Raw genomic sequence first — 22,569 nt, forward strand, 5'->3', positions numbered from 1 at the left:
GGAGACTCTGCCTCTTTTCTGAGTTATGGAATATTTTGTTTCTTGATGTTGGCCTTCTGAAATCTGGGACTGATGATACCAGATGAAGACAGCAAAATAAAATAAAATAAATTGGAATAGGACTGAGCCTGTATATCTGTAAAGAACTTGCTGCTAGCATAGTGTGCTGGTTTTGGCTGGGGTAGTTAATTTTCTTCATAGTAGCTAGTATGGGGCTTTGTTTTGGATTTGTGCTGAAAACAGTGTTGATAATACAGGGATGTTTTAGTTATTGCTGAGCAGTGCTTACACAGTGTCAAGGCCTTTTCTGCTTCTCACACCACCCCACCAGCGAGTAGGCTGGGGGTGCACAAGAAGTTGGGAGGGGACACAGCTGGGACAGCTGACCCCAACTGACCAAAGGGATATTCCATACCATATGACATCATGCTCAGCATATAAAGCTGAGGGAAGAAGAAGGAAGGGGGGGACGTTTGGAGTGATGGTGTTTGTCTTCCCAAGTAACCGTTACGCATGATGGAGCCCTGCTTTCCTGGAGATGGCTGAACACCTGCCTGCTGATGGGAAGTAGTGAATGAATTCCTTGTTTTGCTTTGCTTGCATGCGCGGCTTTTGCTTTCCCTATTAAACTGTCTTTATCTCAACCCACGAGTTTTCTCACTTTTACCCTTCTGATTCTCTCCCCCATCCCACCAGGGGGGGAGTGAGCGAGTCGCTGTGTGGTGCTTAGTTGCTGGCTGGGGTTAAACCACGACACATAGGTATCTACATTATGCTCATTAGAGAGTTTGTCCTGGGGGAGCTTAGTCCTACATATAAAAATTTCTTTCTTGAGTGGAGATTATATCATTGGTCCCTACATCTGTCTGAAACCAGAATTCCCGATATGCAAAGTTATATAGTTCTATGCTTTATTTTCAAACTATGTGAGTTCACACCCCTTGAGCTTTATTTTATGTTTGGTTTTGTCACGAAAATTTCGCAACTGGCCCATGCCGACTGAGGAGAGAGGCTAGGACACAAAGTATAGAATTACAAGAGTAATTCTTTATTCATGCACATGAGGTGTCCCATTCAAATTGGGGCACCCCGAATGCGGTTTATGGTTCTTATACCTTTCAAGCATTCAGGTACAACATGATTTGACCAATCACTACTTAACACACACATACTACTGTTTTGCAAAGCAACTATAATTCTATGGCGTCATCATCCATCTGCTTCTTTCTTGATCTAGACATCCCTGGAGTCGGTCTTGCTATGGTTACTTATCTATGATGCCAGATAATGGGAGGGTTTCACAGAGGTGTTAGAGGGGCTAGGATGCTGGCATGATCTCGGTAGTCCAGGGGTATCTTTTCTTCTTTGTGGATGGCTTTAAGATTCTGAGAAACAAAGGTCCTTATCTTCAAGGTGGGGGCTGTCCTTCTCCTCCTTGCAGTGAGCTGGGGCCCTTTAGTTATGCTGAATTAACCATGGTTATGCAGTATACAATGTAAAATATATATCTCTTAAAAAGCTAATACAATTTCATACTATTAAGACTAATTGGTACAATAGTTAGGGAATGAGAATTTCCTAACAGTTTCAATGGGACTGCAAATGAAACCCATTTGAATCTGCTAAGTTCAAATATTTTGTCCAGTGTCGTGGTTTAACCTGGCAGGCAGCCAAATACCACGCAGCCGCTCGCTCACTCCCCCGCCCCCCCAGTGGGACGGGGAGAGAATCGGAAGGGTAAGAGTGAGAAAAACTCGTGGGTTGAGATAAAGACAGTTTAATAGAACAGAAAAGGGAAAATAACAATAATAATAATAATAATAGAATATACAAAATGAGTGATGCACAATGCAATTGCTCACCACCCGCGCTGACCGATAACCAAGTAGCGATCGCTACTTCCTGGATCACGCCTACCCTTCATATACTGAGCATGATGTCACATGGTATGGAATACCCCATTGGCCAGCTGGGCTGGCTGTCCTGATTATGTTCCCTCCCATCTTGTGTACCTAGCTCAGTCAGTAGGCATGGGAGCTGTCCTTGGACTAGGAGGGTACTTAGCAACAACTGAAAACATCAGTGTGTTATCAACATTCTTCTCATACTAAATCCAAAACACAGCACTAGGAAGAAATTTAACTCTATCCCAGCCGAAACCAGGACATCCAGCCTACAAGTTTTTCATGATTTTGATGCATAACCATAAATCAGCCCAGGTGTGCTGAAAATGTCTGTAAGCTTTAGCATATCTTTTGATGAACTTCGTTTGATATTTGAGTTTGTAAGAAAATACAGCACTAGGGAATTTTGTAGTGTTTAATTGTGGACGTTACATAAAGCTCTCACAGTAGTGTAGGCTAGGGACATATGTGACTTGTCATTAAATGGTAATTCATCCACTGACAGTTCAATGTCTGGAGTGTGCTGCGTTTTTCCCTAAAGACCTGGTGAAAAAATAACTCCAATAAAAAGTTTTCCTAAAGTTCAGAAACATTTCACCAGGGAATGTTTATTAATTTTCAGAACTTTTTTTTTCTAGCTTTATGAATCAGGGCTAAACATATAATTAATTTTTTTTTTTGAGTGTTAAGAAAATATTTTTCTCATAAAGGGAGTTTTCTGGCAACAGAAATATTTCTGGAGCTGAATTACAGTGTTATTTGCTTACATCTATGTCATTGATACCAGCATGTGGCTAGTTTTCCAGTATAGCTCCAAATGGAGTAGTATACCTTAATGTACGTAAATCCAGAGAAAATAGAGTAAATCAAATATGTTAGGGAGACATAGTTCTGTTGACCAAATGTTTTCAGTTTAAGAAAATGGACATGTCAGATTCGAAAGTTAAGAGTGAAATCTTCTTTTGAGCTGTTGAAGCACAAAAGAATCTAAACTGTTTTAAAGTACAGAAATGGCTTTCATTTCTTTTCATGCTTTCATAATTCAAAAGTTGCTTCACTGACTTTGTACAGACAGTTTTTTACACGTGTAATGCACGAAAATGAAGACCACTCTCTTAAAAAAAAGTTATTTGAAAGAGTTAAATCTTTTACCATAGGATTTTAAAATATCCTTTCCAGAATGTTGCAGAAGTGGTGAAATATGAATATGTGATATTATTCAATAGTTAAGTTGTTGAAGTGTGCTGAGATGAGCATGTTATTGTAGGTTACAATGTGCAGTTGGTAGGTGTATGATTCTGAATGCCTTTATGAGAATGAATCAATAGTTTACAAAGGGGACATTAAATTAAAGGTATAAAAAATAGTTTACTGATGGCTCATTGAAGGAGAGACAAAATGCTATAGTATAATCAAGTGAATAGTATTGCAGACAGCTGAGGGTTTGGTTTAGAGGTGTTGTGGTTTAACCCCAGCCAGCAAATAAACTCCACGCAGCCGCTCGCTCACCCCCCACCGACAGTGGGATGGGGGAGAGAATCGGGAGGGCACAAGTAGGAAAGCTCCCGGGTTGAGATAAAAACAGTTTAATAATTGAAATAAAACTAAGTAGAACAGTAATAATAACAATGAGAATAACAACAATAACAGAATACACAAAACACGCAATGCACAATGCAACTGCTCACCAACCGCCGACCGCGTGTCACGAACGGGGGGCGAGCCCCCCCCCACACCTGGTTTTTATACTGAGCATGATGTCACATGGTATAGAATACCCCATTGGCTAGCTGGGTCCACCACCCAGGCTGTGCTCCCCCCTCCTGGTGCAAGCACCACCCAGCAACAGCCAAAGCATCAATGGGCCATCAACGCTCCTTTCACACCGAACCCAAAATACAGCACCCCCAACAAGCTACTGGGGAGAAAGTTAACCCTGTCCCAGCCGGAACCAGGACAGTATCCACCCCTTATTCTATACCATCTACATCATGCCCAGGTCTCACATTTTCCAATACATTCCAATTAATCATCACTACTTTTCCTGCCTTTTGATATATACACACAAAGAGATATCATTCCCTTAGTCCATGGGCCATCCCTCTAAAATGTCCATTGAGTTCATTTAGTCCATGACTTTGGGTTCCATCTGTCATAACAGACTTTCAGGGCAGGAAAGATGGTGTGTGGTTTGGATTGTTGCATGCGTAGGCCAGTTCTGGGCGCTCGTCCGGTTCTATCATCGTTGCACCTTGCTCGGTTTCATCGGAGTTCATTTTACATTATTCTGGGTGATTCTTACTGCAATACTATTGATATGACATATAGCAACCACAGAAGTGATGACATACAGTACTATGTAATAACTAACATAATACAATTCAGTTCATTGGCTATTTTCACCCAAAATCAAATCCCCTTGAGGTACACACCGGACCTCCCCATCCTTACGCATCACCCACCAAGTGCACCCAGGTCCCTGAGCAAAAGCAATCCCACGGATGGGTTTTCCCTTGCCAGAGGCAGGAGTAACCCAGACTCTCTTCCCCAGCATATTTCTCATGTGCACGACAGGGACTTTATCCCCCACTACAGTACGTAAGGGTTTGGACTGGGCAGGGCCAGCTTGATTGGCAGATCCCCTAGTGTTGACTAACCAGGTGGCCTTTGCTAAATGTGTGTCCCAATGCTTGAATGTCCCACCACCCATTGCCCTCAGCGTAGTCTTTAGCAGTCCATTGTATCGTTCGATTTTCCCGGAGGCTGGTGCATGGTAGGGGATGTGATAGACCCACTCAATGCCATGCTCTTTGGCCCAGGTGTCTATGAGGGTGTTTCGGAAATGAGTCCCGTTGTCTGACTCAATTCTTTCTGGGGTGCCATGTCGCCACAGGACTTGCTTTTCAAGGCCCAGGATGGTGTTCCGGGTAGTGGCATGGGGCACGGGATATGTTTCCAGCCATCCGGTGGTTACTTTCATCATGGTGAGCACATAGCGCTTGCCGTGGCAGGTTTGTGGGAGCGTGATATAATCAATCTGCCAAGCCTCCCCATATTTATATTTCAACCATCGTCCTCCATACCAGAGAGGCTTTACTTGCTTGGCTTGCTTGATTGCAGCGCATGTTTCACATTCATGGATAACCTGTGCAATAGCGCCCATGGTCAAGTCCACCCCTCGATCACGAGCCCATCTATATGTTGCATCTCTTCCTTGATGGCCTGACGCGTCATGGGCCCACTGAGCTATAAATAATTCACCCTTATGTTGCCAGTCCAGATCCACCTGAGCCACTTCAATCTTAGCAGCCTGGTCCACCTGCTGGTTATTTTGATGTTCCACAGTGGCCTGACTCTTGGGTACGTGAGCATCTACATGACGTACTTTTACAACCAAGTTCTCTACCTGGGCAGCAATATCTTGCCACAATGCGGCAGCCCAGATGGGCTTACCTCTGCGCTGCCAGTTGTTCTGCTTCCACTGCTGCAACCACCCCCACAGGGCATTTGCCACCATCCATGAGTCAGTATAGAGATAAAGTACTGGCCATTTTTCTCGTTCGGCAATGTCCAAGGCCAGCTGGATGGCTTTCACCTCTGCAAACTGACTCGATTCACCTTCTCCTTCAGCAGTTTCTGCAACTTGTCGTATAGGACTCCATACCGCAGCTTTCCATCTCCGATGCTTTCCCACAAGGCGACAGGACCCATCAGTGAACAGGGCATATTGCTTCTCGTTTTCTGGTAGTTTGTTAGACAGTGGGGCCTCTTCAGCACGCGTCGCCTCCTCCTCTGGGCATATTCCAAAATGTTTGCCTTCTGGCCAGCTTGTGATCACTTCCAAGATTCCTGGGCGACTGGGGTTTCCTATTCGGGCCCGTTGTGTGATCAGTGCGACCCACTTACTCCACGTAGCATCGGTTGCGTGATGTGTAGAGGGGACCCTCCCTTTGAACATCCAGCCCAGCACCCGCAGTCGGGGTGCCAAGAGGAGCTGTGCTTCAGTACCAACCACTTCCGAAGCAGCTCAAACCCCTTCATATGCTGCCAATATCTCCTTCTCAGTTGGAGTGTAGCGGGCCTCGGATCCTCTGTATCCCCGACTCCAGAACCCTAAGGGTCGACCTCGAGTCTCCCCTGGTGCTTTCTGCCAGAGGCTCCAGGTAGGGCCATTCTCCCCGGCTGCGGTGTAGAGCACATTCTTCACATCTTGTCCTGCCCGGACTGGCCCAAGGGCTACTGCATGAACTATCTCCTGTTTAATTTGTTCAAAGGCTTGTCGTTGCTCAGGGCCCCATTTGAAGTTGTTCTTCTTCCTGGTCACGTGATAGAGAGGGCTTATGACTTGACTGTAATTTGGAATATGCATTCTCCAAAAACCCACCACGCCTAAGAAAGCTTGTGTTTCCTTTTTGCTAGTTGGTGGGGACATGGCTGTTATTTTGTTGATCACATCCATTGGGATCTGATGATGTCCATCTTGCCATTTTATTCCTAAAAACTGGATCTCCTGTGCAGGTCCCTTGACCTTACTTTGTTTTATTGCAAAGCCGGCCTCCAGAAGGATTTGGACTATTCTCTCCCCTTTCTCAAAAGCTTCTTCTGCTGTGCTGCCCCATACAATGATGTCATCAATGTATTGCAGGTGTTCTGGAGCCTCACCCTGTTCCAGTGCGGTGTGGATCAGCCCATGGCAAATGGTAGGGCTGTGTTTCCACCCCTGGGGCAGTCGGTTCCAGATGTACTGGACACCCCTCCAAGTGAAAGCAAACTGTGGCCTGCACTCTGCCACCAAAGGGATTGAGAAGAACGCATTAGCGATGTCAATTGTGGCGTACCACTTGGCTGCCTTTGACTCCAGTTCGTATTGGAGTGCTAGCATGTCTGGCATGGCAGCACTCAGTGGTGGCATGACTTTCTTCAGGCCATGGTAGTCTACTGTTAGTCTCCACTCTCCATTGGACTTTCGCGCTGGCCATATGGGACTGTTAAAGGGTGAGCGAGTCTTGCTGATCACTCCTTGGCTCTCTAGTCGACGAATCAGCTCATGGATGGGGATGAGGGAGTCTCAGTTGGTGCGGTGTTGCCGCCGGTGCCCTGTTGTGGTAGCGATTGTTACCTGTTGTTCTTGGACCTTCAACAATCCCACAACAGAAGGGTCCTCTGAGAGACCGGGCAAGGTGGACAGCTGTTTAATTTCCTCCGTCTCCAGGGCAGCTATAGCAAAAGCCCACCGGTACCCTTTTGGGTCCTTGAAATACCCTCTCCTGAGGTAGTCGATGCCAAGGATGCACGGAGCCTCTGGGCCAGTCACAATGGGGTGCTTCTGCCACTCATTCCCGGTCAGGCTCACATCGGCCTCCAATACAGTTAACTCTTGGGATCCCCCTGTCACTCCAGAAATACAGATGGGTTCTGCCCCTTTATAGCTTGATGGCATCAGGGTACACTGTGCACCGGTGTCTACGAGACCCTTATACTCCTGTGGGTCTGATGTGCCAGGCCATCGAATCCGCACAGTCCAGTAAACCCGGTTGTCCCTTTCCTCCACCTGGCTGGAGGCAGGGCCCCTCTAGTCCTGGTCATCATATTCGCTATGCACTTCTTGTAAGTATGAATCAGAAGTCCCTTTGTTAAGGTCGGAAGTGGAATCAGCCCTTCTGCTCTGTCTGGGGAACTGCTCACTGGAGACTGGAGCAGCAGTTTTCCTGGAAGAACCCCCTTTTGTGGTTGTTTTTCCTTGCAACTCATGTACCCGTGCCTGTAGGACTGAGGTAGGTTTTCCATCCCACTTCCTCATGTCCTCTCCGTGGTCACGCAGGTAAAACCACAGGGTTCCCCAGGGTGTGTACCCACGATGTCTCCTCTCTTGAGCAGAGGGACGCTTGCTCCTAATGGCTGAGACATTGGCCCGTGCAGGTGGGGAGCAGGACATATCCTCTTTGAGTTGCTGGACCTCCCGAGACAGTTTCTCCACAGCAGAGACACAGGCCCGTAGGGAGGAAGAGAGACTTTCTTCATATTGCTGGAGTTGGCCAGCCAATTCATCCACCGTTTGTTCCTCTCCATCTTTTCAGGTCATTATTGCCAATGAGTTTGCATGTGACGCTGGTACGCTCCGTACCAACTTCCGCCACATGGGTTGGGTGCATTTGACTTCATCTGGGTCTTTGGATAACTGCTCGTTGTTCAGGTCATCATAAATCACTTCCAGCACAGCTAATTCCCTCAGGTACTGGATACCTCTCTCCTTGGTGGTCCACTTGCCTGGGTGGCATATAACATCTTCCTTGAAGGGATACCTTTCCTTCACGCCTGATGGGAGTCGCCTCCAGAGGCTGAGGACTTGTGCCCCTTGTTCAATTGCTTTGTCAATGCCCCCTTCCCTAGAAAGGGATCCCAGCTGCTTGGCTTCCCTACCCTCTAATTCCAGGCTACTGGCCCCGTTATCCCAGCATCGGAGCAGCCAGGTGACAATGTGCTCGCCTGGACGACGGCTGAAGTCTTTTCGCATATCTCGCAGCTCACCCAGGGATAGGGATCGGGTGGTTACCATCTCATTTATGGGTTCTGCCTCCTTCTCCTCCTGTTCTCCTGATGGCCCTGGTTCATTTTCATCCCTTACTAAACGAGCTGATTTTCTTGTGCATTTTCTTTTTTTATATAGGGGCGACTGATACCGGTATGGGTTGGTTCTCTGTCGCAGGGGGCAGAGTAGCTGCCCTGCCTGCCGTGGGGGGTGAGGGAGCCGCAGTGCCTGCCGTGGGGGGTGGGGTAGCCACAGGGCCTGTTGCTTTGTCATCAGCTGCAGAGACGTTTCCTTCCCCTTGGGGGTTCTGAGTGGTGTTAAACAGGGCTCGGTAGGCGTGGGCCAGGCCCCAGCACATTGTAGTGATTTGCGTCTCCCTAGAATGGCCAGGGTGACAGCATACTTCTTCCAAATATTCTACTAATTTTTCAGGGTTCTGCACTTGTTCAGGGGTAAAGTTCCAGAACACTGGGGGTGCCCACCGTCCTAGGCATTTGCCCATGCTATCCCACTCACCCTGCCACTCATAACTATCCAGCCTTGGGGCAGATCTCTGGATGACATTCTTGCATTGCTTACTAACCTTGGATAAAACCACAACAATATTCCCAAGGAGTACCAATAGATGTATCTTAACTACCCAGGGATGTTCAAGGTACTGGCAAGTTATTTTAACAAAGGAGATGACATCATAGAGAAAGGTAGTGAGGGTGCCATTCTCTATTTCCTCCATAAAAAATCTCTCAGAGGAAGAGGTATAATTGCTAATGGTCTGCAGGAGGTGGTACCCGAAATACAGTAACGGCTTCATTACGAATCCCAAATACCAAATAACCCCCAATGCCAGCGTTTTAGTAACAAATCTCCCAGGCAAAACATCATTAATCACTGCAGAGCACAGCAGACTACAAAACCCAACTCCAATTTTTAACAGGTACAGTAAAAACAAGAGCATGGTGCAGAACAAATTAATATGTTAACAGATATAAATTCCTTAATATGCTCTAATTAATCTGTCGTTATCTCAACCCTTCACTGCCCCACGTTGGGTGCCAAAAAGGACCGTCGTGGTTTAACCCCAGCCAGCAAATAAACCCCACGCAGCCGCTCACTCTCCCCCCACCTCCGGTGGGATGGGGGAGACAATCGGGAGGGCACAAGTAGGAAAGCTCCCGGGTTGAGATAAAAACAGTTTAATAATTGAAATAAAACTAAGTAGAACAGTAATAATAACAATGAGAACAACAACAATAACAGAATACACAAAGCAGGCGATGCACAACGCAACTGCTCACCGACCGCCGACCGCGTGTCACGAACAGGGGGCGAGCCCCCCCCCCCCCGGTTTTTATACTGAGCATGATGTCACATGGTATAGAATACCCCATTGGCCAGCCGGGTCCACCACCCAGGCTGTGCTCCCCCCTCCCGGTGCAAGAACCACCCAGCAACAGCCAAAGCATCAATGGGCCATCAACGTTCCTTTCACACTAAACCCAAAACACAGAACACCCCCAAGCTACTGGGAAGAAAGTTAACTCTGTTCCAGACAAGAGGCAATAATTGGTATTTGTGAGCTGATAAGTGTGATCCGACTGGTTAATACCCTGACAGATTTCAGCGGTGCTACACTTTGTGGTGTGTAGTGGGAGCTTCCAAGCTCCTCATGTGACTTCAGCCAGCCATGAGTCAGGATGTTTTTCTTCTGTGCTATGAGAAAAAATGTTCAATTAAAGAACAGGCTGGATATTCTTAAGGACAGGCAGGCAAATTGCATTTCTCGGCATCACCCACTGCAAGTTGGAGCTTTTAGAGTATTAATGTTTGATGATAAATAACATCAAGGTAGAGTGGTTGTGAAGAAGGTAAAAATAGACTTCACTTAGAGGAGAGCTTTTATTTCAAACCTCTCTCTAAATTAAACAAAAGAACAGCTTCCCTTTGAAGTGTACAGCCACAGTCATTGTACTTCTTTCTTTATCACTGATGTGAAATAGCTGCAAAGATTTAACTTTAAAAAAGATTTGTTAAGCATGTAAGGAAGCATAAGAGAACCTGACCTGCTTGTGGTAATTTACATCTGTTTACTCTTCAGGGATTTCCAACTGTGTAAAATTTGCTTTACTGTCATGTTCTGTACTAAGTGGGTGGTGTACAAATGTATTGAATAACAGTTATTATTTTGAGTAATTTGTAGTTGCACTTAGCCAAAATTTCTTCTGAGTCCCTACTTGAAGTACATTTATGGAAAGTCAGAAATCATTCACCATAAGCAGCCTAGTACCAGCTCAGAGTAAAGTGTGGAACTTTCTTTTTGTTTTTTTTTTTTTTTTTTAAGGGATGCGATAAGAGAAAGATATGGGAGGAAAGATTATGAATTTATGTTGCTTCATCATTCCAAATGTTGTCCCTTTGGTTTGTTCCTTAATGGACCAATACTGATTTTTATTTTTATTTTTATGTTTTATAGATGGTCTGCTCATACTCAGATCTTAATCTGGTGTAAATTGTGGTTGCTTCATTAACTTCAGTAGAGCTGAGCAATTTTACACTGGTTGAGGTTTACCACAGAATGTAATACACTAATATATTTCTATGTGACACTAAGTTATGTTAGTTTTGTAGCTTCTCATAGTGGGAGGTTCTGGTTAAATGTTTTTATGATTAAAATTGCAATGTCAGATCTGGATTTGTGATAAATGTGTTTAAGTGATGGAGCTGGGTTATGGTAGTGCTTGTCAGAGAATTGTTGATGGCTACTGTAAACTGGTTGCTCAGTTTCTTCTCTTTTACTCTTCTGAGTCCCTTCTCCCTCTGTGTTTCTCTGTCCATTTTCCTTCATTCCTGCTCTTCTGCGTTTTCCCTGTCTCCTTCTGGTCTTGCAGGGTGCTCATTGGTTGAATGTTGAGAACAGAGTGAGGAAGATACCTTTGATATTTCTTGCATAACTTTATTTTAGCATGATGAGGTCTAAGTGACAGATAAGATGAGACTTAATTAAATCCCCTGTTCTTCTTCAGGGCAAATTCAGAGGCAGTAAGATCATCCACTTACAGGACTTTTCCTATAATTTCTTATAAGGAAGAAATTTTTTACAATGAGGGTGCTGAAACACTGGAACAGGTTGCCCAGAGAGGTGGTAGATGCCCCATCCATGGAAACATTCAAGGTCAGGTTGGACGGGGCTCTGAGCTACCTGATCTAGTTGAAGATGTCCCTGCCCAAGGCAGGGGGGTTGGACTGGATGACCTTTAAAGGTCCCTTCCAACCCAAACTATTCTATGATTCTATGATTCTATGACTCTCAAATGGAAGGATTGATAGCCTTTACTAGATGACTTCATTGTTTTTACTTGGCAAAATACATAAATCAACCAACAAATGAAAAATAGATTAATAAACCCCAAGAGATCAAATCAAATTAATTTAAAAATCCAACAAAGGGCACAAAATATATAGGAAACTTACCTTACAATGGGTGCACCATGTTAACCTTATCCTAAGAAACCCTGCAGAGCAGTCATTGATGTCATATGATGCTGTGGTAACATGTTTTGTCCAGTATCACATGTTGTCTTTTGTCTGCCTTTATTTTTCCCAAGAGACAATGAATCCCATCAGGGGATTTTTTTTGCTTTTCCTGGTGCTCAGCAAGACCATAGTATAAGTCAGCTTTGCAGCTTGGAGGGAAGCCCAGCCCACCTCTTGGGATTCTCAACCTTCTGTTGGGATGTGGGCACACAAAAGACTTCTCTAAAACACCAACTATGGTAGATTTTATTGTCTTTGGGAAAGCAATATACTTTCTTCTCCAATTCACCAGAGTTCCTTTAAATACAAGAAACGCTTAAAGTGAAAACAAGTTTTATTCTAGCAAAATAAATGCTTCTGTTTATGAAAATGTACTGTATTGTGGCTTTGCTTAATTCTGGATGCTTATGAAAATACAAGTGAATCGCAGTTTCAGTTTGTCTGTGACTGGGGTTATCTTTTGAAATGCATGGACTCTTTGACAAGGAGATTTCCCACAGCAGACTTATGTTTCTGCTCATAAGGTCAGTGGAATTGCACTTTCCTCTGATTCCTCCTTCCTGGACAGCATGATTTACACTGTGAAACTTTTTTTCTGTCTGCAGAAGAGATAAGCTATGTATCATCCCATGTGTTATCTGTGCAATGTTTTAATTTCCGATGTGGGATGTCACTGATCATTCATAGATCTCACATGGTAATAATACAAAAGACCAGCTTGCATGCCCACATCTTTTTGGGGTTCAAGCAGAAATTCATGGTATGTGAGAGGACTGACAGTACTTTGGTCTATTATGACAGTTTCTCTTCTCTTAATTTCCACTTGTGTATGTAATATAATGAAGCATAGCCTCCCTTTCTTCTGTTTTCCTATTGCCACACCTTATAAAATAAAACTCCAACTACTTTGGGAAAAGGAGAAAATTAATTTAATGAGTGATTAAGTTAAGAACAAAATGAGGGAAGTAAGACTAGGGCAGCCCCCCCAAATGTAAATGGGAGCAACTCTGCTACTACCATGAAAGTTGGCCCTTTTCCTGTTGTAAAACCCATGAAGCAGTGTCCTGGAAAACAGTGACACTGTAATGCAGCTTTATTTATTGTGTCTTCAGGGTGACTTCTTTCCTTGATGAACTCATTTCCCCTGTGCAAAACTCAACTGTTCCTCCTCCAGCCCTGTACCACAATAATAAATGATGGGGAAGATTTTAATGAGCACTTTTGCTCTGCAGGTGCTTTAACTAGAGCTCAGTGTTAATTGCATGTGGTGGTTTGAACTTGGCTGGCTGCCAGGTGCCCACCAAGCTGCTCTATCACTCTCCCTCCTCAACAGGACAAGGGGAAAAAAATACAATGAAAAGCTCATGGGTCAAGATAAGGACAGGAAGATCACTCAGCAATTACTGTCATGGGCAAAACAGGCTCGACTTGGGGAAATTAATTTAAATTATTGCCAATCATATCAGAGTAGGATAATGAGAAATAAGAACAAATCTAAAAAACACCTTCCCCTCACCCCTCCTTTCTTCCCAGGCTCAACTTCACTCCCCACTTCTCTACCTCCTCCCCCCGTGTGGTGGTGCCTCTAAACCACTCACTCGCGACACCCCGAGCAGCATAGGGGGATGGGGAATGGGGGTTGCAGTCAGTTCATAATGCTTTGTCTCTGCTGCTCCTTCCTCCTCATGCTCTTCCCCTGCTCCAGCGTGGTGTCCCTCCCATGGGATACAGTCCTTCACGAACTGCTCCAGTGTAGGTCCTTCCCATGGACTGCAGTTCTTCAAGAACTGCTCGAGCACGGGCCCTTTCCCCGGGGTGCAGTCCTTCAGGAACAGACTGCTCCAGCATGGGTGCCCTGTGGGGCCACAGGTCCTGCCAGAAGACCTGCTCCTGCATGGGCTCTTCATGGGGTCACAGCTTACTTCAGGGTACATCCACCTGCTCTGACATGGGGTCCTCCACGGGCTGCAGGGGGAACAACCTGCTTCACTATGGTCTTCACCATGGGCTGCAGGGGAATCTCTGCTCCGGCACCTGGAGCACCTCCTCCCCCTCCTTCTTCACTGTCCTTGGCGTCTGCAGAGTTGTTTCTCTCACATTTTTCTTGCTCCTCTCTCCCAGCTGCTGTTGCGCAGCATTGTTTACTCTTTCTTAAATATGTTATCACAGAGGCGCCACCAGTGTCACTGATTTGCTCAGCTTTGGCCAGCGGCGGGTCCGTCTTGGAGCCAGCTGGAACTGGCTCTGTCCGACATGGGGGCAGCTTCTGGCATCTTCTCGCAGAAGCCACCCCTACAGCCCCTCCTGCTACCAAAACCTTGCCATGTAAACCAAATACAGTGCAATAGGTCAGCAACCACTGCCGGCTTTCAGACTTCACTGCTGACTTCTGATCAATCAAAGCTATGGAAGGAGCCACTTTCTTACTTTGTTTTTTGTCTTTTTCAACAGTTACATCGCAAACCAGCAGAAATTAGAAAGTATCAATGACAATGAAGTTGGATTTTATGTTGGACTTAAAATTCTGTGAGTATATGGGATAATTATATTTCTTTATTTCTCTTGCATAAGCATTTACAGACCTCATGAGAGAGTAGGGCTAACTTTTTGCATTATAGAACACAGCTGTAGAGCTTGCAGTTCAGCCTAGTTGATATTTCATCCACATCCTTATTTTAGACATCATTATTCTTTCCATTGTGTTTTAAATGAACTATTCTAAGTTTTATATACTTTCACAGGACTGTGGTGGATTCAGGCTTAAGGTTTGTGTCCCATCAGGCATTTGTGAAAAACGTCAACCTACAATACATGTGAGTAAGGATAGCTTCTGTCTTCTAAGTTAAAACTGTCCAAACCTCGTTAACTCCCTTGTCTCTCTTCCTTAATATAAAATATTTTAACTTCTAATGGGCATGAAATAGGACATGTATGATAAGGGGTCCAGGAAGGCTGGACGTTCTTCAAGAAGGAAGTCTTAAAGGCGCAGGAGCGGGCTGTCCCCATGTGCCGCAAGAAGAACGGGTGGGGAAGGCGACCGGCCTGGCTGAACGGGGAGCTCTGGCTGGGACTCAGGAAAAAAAGGAGAGTTTATCACTTGTGGAAGAAGGGGCAGGCAACTCAAGAGGACTACAGGGATCTCGTTAGGTCGTGCAGAGAGGAAATTAGAAAGGCAAAAGCCCAGCTAGAACTCAACCTGGCCACTGTCGTGAGAGACAACAAAAAATGCTTTTATAAGTATGTCAATGACAAAAGGAGAGCCAAGGAGAATCTCCATCCTCTATTGGATGCAGGGGGGTACGTTGCCACCAAGGATGAGGAAAAGGCTGAGGTACTCAACGCCTTCTTTGCCTCAGTCTTTAGTAGTCAGAGTGGTTATCCTCAGGGTACTCAGCCCCCTGAGCTGGAAGACAAGGACGACGAGCAGGATAAACCCCCCATAATTCAAGAGGATGAAGTTAATGACCTGCTACGCCACCTGGACGCTCACAAGTCTATGGGGCCGGATGGGATCCACCCGAGGGTACTGAGGGAGCTGGTGGAGGAGCTTGCCGAGCCCCTCTCCATCATTTACCAGCAGTCCTGGTTAACAGGGGAAGTCCCGGATGACTGGAGGCTCACCAATGTGACGCCCATCTACAGGAAGGGCCGGAAGGAGGATCCGGGGAACTACAGGCCGGTCAGCCTGACCTCAGTGCCGGGGAAGATCATGGAGCGGTTGGTTTTGAGGGTGCTCACGAGCCATGTCCGGGACAACCAGGGGATGAGGCCCAGCCAGCACGGGTTCATGGAAGGCAGGTCGTGCTTGACCAACCTGATCTCCTTCTATGACCAGGTGACCCGCCTAGTGGATGAGGGAAAGGCTGTGGATGTGATCTACCTGGACTTCAGTAAAGCTTTTGACACTGTCTCCCACAGCATTCTCCTAGAGAAGCTGGCGGCTCACGGCCTAGACAGGTACACTCTTCACTGGGTAAAAAACTGGCTGGACGGTCGAGCCCAGAGAGTTGTGGTCAACGGAGTTAAATCCAGTTGGCGGCCGGTCACGAGCGGTGTTCCCCAGGGCTCAGTACTGGGGCCGGTCCTGTTCAATATCTTTATCAATGATCTGGACGAGGGGATCGAGTGCTCCCTCAGTAAGTTTGCAGACGACACCAAGTTGGGCAGGAGTGTTGATCTGCTTGAGGGTAGGAAGGCTCTGCAGAGGGACCTGGACAGGCTGGATCGATGGGCTGAGGCCAACTGTATGAGGTTCAACAAGGCCAAGTGCCGGGTCCTGCACTTGGGCCACAACAACCCCTGGCAACGCTACAGGCTTGGGGAAGAGTGGCTGGAAAGCTGCCCAGAGGAAAAGGACCTGGGGGTGCTGGTTGACAGCCGGCTGAACATGAGCCGGCAGTGTGCTCAGGTGGCCAAGAAGGCCAACGGCATCCTGGCCTGTATCAGAAATAGTGTGGCCAGCAGGAGTAGGGAGGTGATTGTGCCCCTGTACTCGGCACTGGTGAGGCCGCACCTCGAATACTGTGTTCAGTTTTGGGCCCCTCACTACAAGAAGGACATGGAGGTGCTGGAGCGTGTCCAGAGAAGGGCAACGAAGCTGGTGAAGGGTCTGGAGCACAAGCCTTATGAGGAGCGGCTGAGGGAACTGGGACTGTTTAGCCTGGAGAAGAGGAGGCTGAGGGGAGACCTCATCGCGCTCTACAACTACCTGAAGGGAGGTTGTAGCGAGGTGGGTGTTGGTCTCTTCTGCCAAGTAACTAGCGATAGGACGAGAGGAAATGGCCTCAAGTTGCGCCAAGGGAGGTTTAGATTGGACATTAGGAGAAATTTCTTTACTGAAAGAGTGGTCAGGCCTTGGAACAGGCTGCCCAGGGAAGTGGTGGAGTCACCATCCCTGGAAGTATTTAAAAGACGTGTAGATGAGGCCCTTAGGGACATGGTGTAGTGGGCATGGTGTGTTGGGTTGACGGTTGGACTTGATGATCTTAGAGGTCTTTTCCAACCTTAATGATTCTATGATTCTATGATTCTATAACTCTCTATGTTAGAATTTAAAATTCTTAGTAGCAAGTACTGTCCTCACTTTTTTGAAGAGATTGAAAAGCTTTGGATAGATTATTGAGAAAAAAGGGGACATGAGAAAAATAAATAAAACAGAGTGGTCTTAAGAAGATCTTTCAGAAACTTTCTTTTCCCTGTCCAATCAGAACAGGGAATGAACAATGAATTTGAACAGAGACAAATTTCAGAACTGATATAATGAAATACTTTTGCATGCAGCCTGGATAATATGCCTGTGGAACTCATCGCTCCAGAAAGCTGAAAAATATGTCATGGCTATCTTGCGTGATCTCCTTATGCTACCATCTAAACTTACTGTGCTGGTAGTATACAAAACTATGCAAACCTATTGTCTGACTGCTTATATCAATTACTGTGTACAAAGTTCTTTAAAATGTGCATCCATATCAAAAGAAGTGGTAGTCATCTAAAAAACCTCTCTTTAAACAAATTAAGGTATGAATAAATGCAGCTGGATTAGAAATCTTTTTAATTGTGTAGGTGTCAAAATGCTACTGATTCATATAAATGGGCTCACACTACACTGAACACATGTATTGAACATATGTTTCTGTCAGGGAACATCACGGTTTTTTATATGCAATTATTTGTCAGTACAGGTTTTGCTGCTTGGTCTCACTGCTTTACTCCTAAGTCCAGTGTATCACCTTTTCTAGATATGTCTTATGCTAATATCTTCTTTTTCCAAGCAGAGCTCAACTACTGTGTGTTCTGCTGTGGTGCAGTTTGGGTACCACTTGAAATAGAAGCCAAAATGGTCTTGCATTAAAGTTCACCAACACAAAATATCCAACCAGAAAAATGAATCCCAAAGCAATTATTGTATGTGTTTCTTACCCACCTCTTATGACTGGGAAAGGGAATAAAAAAAAATGCACACAATAATGTGATTCTTATTATTATATCTCTACTTTTTTGCTGCAAGAATTTCTGCAAGATCTTGCAACTGGTTTCTAGCCTAACTTTACAACTATAAAGAATAATAAGCTGTCGTGGTTTAACCTGGCAGCAGCCAAATACCACGCAGCCGCTCACTCGCCCCCCCACCCCCAGCGGGACGGGGAGAGAATCGGAAGGGTAAGGGTGAGAAAAACTCGTGGGTTGAGATAAAGACAGTTTAATAGAACAGGAAAAAAAAAGGGAAAATAATAATGATAATGATAAAATATACAAAATGAGTGATGCACAATGCAATTGCTCACCACCCGCGCTGACCGATAACCAAGTAGCGATCGGTACTTCCTGGATCACGCCTACCGTTCATATACTGAGCATGACGTCACATGGTATGGAATACCCCATTAGCCAGCTGGGCTGGCTGTCCTGATTATGTTCCCTCCCATCCTGTGTACCTAGCTCAGTCAGTAGGCATGGGAGCTGTCCTTGGACTAGGAGGGCACTTAGCAACAACTGAAAACATCAGTGTGTTATCAACATTCTCCTCATACTAAATCCAAAACACAGCACTAGGAAGAAATTTAACCCTATCCCAGCCGAAACCAGGACAGTATCCACCCCTTATTCCATACCATTTACGTCGTGCTTAGGTCTCACATCTTTTTTTAATACATTTCAATTAACCACCACTATCTTTCTTTATATATACACACATATATATATATGCACGCACAGATATCATTCCCTCCGTCTATGGACTATCCCTCTAAAATGTCCATTGAGTTCATTTAGTCCATGACTTTGGGCTCCATCTGTTATAACAGTCTTTCAGGGCCGAAGAGATGGTGTGCGGTGTTGGGCCGTTGCATCCTGAAGCCAGTTCTCATTTCGGTACTGCTGCGCTCGTCCAGTTCTATCATCGTTGCACTTCGCTCGGTTTCATCGGAGTTAGTTCATTCTTCACTAATCTGGGTGATTTTCACTGCTATACCACTGCTATATCATAGAAATAATGATATACAATATCATATAACAGTTGACATCAAGATTCAGTTCATTGGCTATTTTCACCCAAAATCAAATCCCCTTGAGGTACACACCGGACTTCCCCATCCTTACGCATCACCCACCAAGTGCACCCAGGTCCTTGAGCAAAAGCAATCCCACGGATGGGTTTTCCCTTGCCAGAGGCAGGAGTAACCCAGACTGTCTTCCCCAGCATATTTCTCATATGCACGAGAGGGACTTTATCTCCATCTACAGTACGTAAGAGTCTTGATTGGGCAGGGCCAGCTCGATTGGCAGATCCCCTGGTATTGACTAACCAGGTGGCCTTTGCTAAATGTGTGTCCCAATGTTTGAATGTCCCACCACCCATTGCTCTCAGCGTAGTCTTTAGCAGTCCATTGTATCGTTCGATTTTCCCGGAGGCTGGTGCATGGTAGGGGATGTGATAGACCCACTCAATGCCATGCTCTTTGGCCCAGGTGTCTATGAGAGTGTTTCGGAAGTGAGTCCCGTTGTCTGACTCAATTCTTTCTGGGGTGCCATGTCGCCACAGGACTTGCTTTTCAAGGCCCAGGATGGTGTTCCGGGTAGTGGCATGGGGCACAGGGTATGTTTCTAGCCATCCGGTGGTTGCTTCCACCATGGTGAGCACATAGCGCTTACCGTGCCGGGTTTGTGGGAGTGTGATATAATCAATCTGCCAGGCCTCCCCATATTTATATTTCAACCATCGTTCTCCATACCAAAGAGGCCTTACTCGCTTGGCTTGTTTGATTGCAGCGCATGTTTCACATTCGTGGATAACCTGTGCAATAGCATCCATGGTTAAGTCCACCCCTCGATCACGAGCCCATCTATATGTTGCATCTCTTCCTTGATGGCCTGATGCGTCATGGGCCCACCGAGCTATAAATAATTAACCCCTATGTTGCCAGTCCAAATCCACCTGGGCCACTTCAATCTTAGCAGCCTGGTCCACCTGCTGGTTATTTTGATGTTCCTCAGTGGCCCGACTCTTGGGCACGTGAGCATCTACATGACGTAATTTTACAGTCAGGTTCTCTACCCGGGCAGCAATATCTTGCCACAACGTGGCAGCCCAGATGGGTTTCCCTCTGCGCTGCCAGTTGTTCTGCTTCCACTGCTGCAACCACCCCCACAGGGCATTTGCCACCATCCATGAGTCAGTATAGAGATAAAGTACTGGCCATTTTTCTCGTTCAGCAATGTCCAAGGCCAGCTGGATGGCTTTCACCTCTGCAAACTGACTCGATTCACCTTCTCCTTCAGCAGTTTCTGCACTGTGGCGTATAAGACTCCATACAGCAGCTTTCCACCTCCGATGCTTTCCCACAAGGCGACAGGACCCATCAGTGAACAGGGCATATTGCTTCTCGTTTTCTGGTAGTTTGTTATACAGTGGGGCCTCTTCAGCACGCGTCACCTCCTCCTCTGTGGATATGCCAAAATCTTTGCCTTCTGGCCAGTTCGTGATCACCTCCAAGATTCCTGGGCGACTGGGGTTTCCTATTCGGGCCCGTTGTGTGATCAGTGCGACCCACTTACTCCACGTAGCATCGGTTGCATGATGTGTAGAGGGGACCCTCCCCTTGAACATCCAGCCCAGCACCGGCAGTCAGGGTGCCAGGAGGAGCTGTGCTTCAGTACCAACCACTTCCGAAGCAGCTCGAACCCCTTCATATGCTGCCAATATCTCCTTCTCAGTTGGAGTGTAGCGGGCCTCCGATCCTCTGTATCCCCGACTCCAGAACCCTAAGGGTCGACCTCGAGTCTCCCCTGGTGCTTTCTGCCAGAGGCTCCAGGTAGGGCCATTCTCCCCGGCTGCAGTGTAGAGCACATTCCTTACATCTTGTCCTGCCCGGACTGGCCCAAGGGCTACTGCCTGAACTATCTCCTGTTTAATTTGTTCAAAGGCTTGTCGTTGCTCAGGGCCCCATTTGAAGTCGTTCTTCTTCCTGGTCACTTGATAGAGAGGGCTTACGATCTGACTGTAATTTGGAATATGCATTCTCCAAAAACCCACCACGCCTAAGAAAGCTTGTGTTTCCTTTTTGCTAGTTGGTGGGGACATGGCTGTTATTTTGTTGATCACATCTGTTGGGATCTGACGACGTCCATCTTGCCATTTTATTCCTAAAAACTGGATCTCCTGTGCAGGTCCCTTGACCTTACTTTGTTTTATGGCAAAACCAGATTTCAGAAGGATTTGAATTATTTTCTTCCCTTTCTCAAAAACTTCTTCTGCTGTGCTGCCCCATACGATGATGTCATCAATGTATTGCAGGTGTTCTGGAGCCTCACCCTGTTCCAGTGCGGTGTGGATCAGTCCATGGCAAATGGTAGGGCTGTGTTTCCACCCCTGGGGCAGTCGGTTCCAGGTGTACTGGACACCCCTCCAAGTGAAAGCAAACTGTGGCCTGCACTCTGCCGCCAAAGGGATTGAGAAGAACGCATTAGCAATGTCAATTGTGGCGTACCACTTGGCTGCCTTCGACTCCAGTTCGTATTGAAGTTCTAGCATGTCCGGCACGGCAGCACTCAGTGGCAGCGTGACTTCGTTCAGGCCACGATAGTCTACTGTTAGTCTCCACTCTCCATTAGACTTTCGCACTGGCCATATGGGACTGTTAAAGGGTGAGCGAGTCTTGCTGATCACTCCTTGGCTCTCCAGTCGACGAATCAGCTCATGGATGGGGATCAGAGAGTCTCGGTTGGTGCGGTATTGCCGCCGGTGCACTGTTGTGGTAGCGATTGGTACTTGTTGTTCTTCAACCCTCAACAACCCCACAACAGAAGGGTCCTCCGAGAGACCAGGCAAGGTGGACAGCTGTTTAATTTCCTCCGTCTCCAGGGCAGCTATAGCAAAAGCCCACCGGTACCCTTTTGGGTCCTTGAAATACCCTCTCCTGAGGTAGTCTATGCCAAGGATGCACGGAGCCTCTGGGCCAGTCACAATGGGGTGCTTCTGCCACTCCTTCCCGGTCAGGCTCACTTCGGCCTCCAATACAGTTAACTCTTGGGATCCCCCTGTCACTCCAGAAATACAAATGGGTTCTGCCCCTTTATAGTTTGATGGCATCAGGGTACACTGTGCACCGGTGTCTACGAGAGCCTTATACTCCTGTGGGTCTGATGTGCCAGGCCATCGAATCCACACAGTCCAGTAAACCCGGTTGTCCCTTTCCTCCACCTGGCTGGAGGCAGGGCCCCTCTAGTTCTGGTCATAGTATCCATCTCTCACTTCTTGCAAACGTGAGTCAAGAATTTCTTCATTGCAATTACAATCCAAAGTAAGATCAGCCCTTCTACTCTGTCTGGGGAACTGTTCACTGGAAACTGGACCGTCGTGAGACAGGGTTTTCCTGACAACTGGAGCAGCATTTTTCCTGGGAGAACCCCCTTGTGTCATTGTTTTTCCTTGCAGCTCACGTACCCGTGCCTCTAGGGTCAAGGTAGGTTTTCCATCCCACTGCCTCATGTCCTCTCCGTGGTCACGCAGGTAAAACCACAGGGTGCCCCGTGGTGTGTACTTTCTATATCCTCTCTCTTGAGCAGAAAAATGCTGACTCCTAATGGCTGAGATACTGGTCCGTACAG

General features: G+C 46.4%; 1 protein-coding gene across 1 annotated transcript in view; it reads left to right on the top strand.

Annotated features, from left to right (window-relative positions):
• The window catches only part of LOC142075048 (BDNF/NT-3 growth factors receptor-like), a 236,140-nt gene that overhangs the window by 20,814 nt on the left and 192,757 nt on the right, over window positions 1–22,569 (top strand). Inside the window, exons 3-4 of the mRNA XM_075136040.1 lie at window positions 14,416–14,490; window positions 14,706–14,777. Coding sequence (XP_074992141.1) covers window positions 14,416–14,490; window positions 14,706–14,777 — 147 coding nt within the window. The remainder of the gene's footprint in view (window positions 1–14,415; window positions 14,491–14,705; window positions 14,778–22,569) is intronic.

The sequence above is a fragment of the Calonectris borealis genome, chromosome W (genome assembly GCF_964195595.1).
Source record: "Calonectris borealis chromosome W, bCalBor7.hap1.2, whole genome shotgun sequence".
Lineage (NCBI taxonomy): Eukaryota > Metazoa > Chordata > Aves > Procellariiformes > Procellariidae > Calonectris > Calonectris borealis.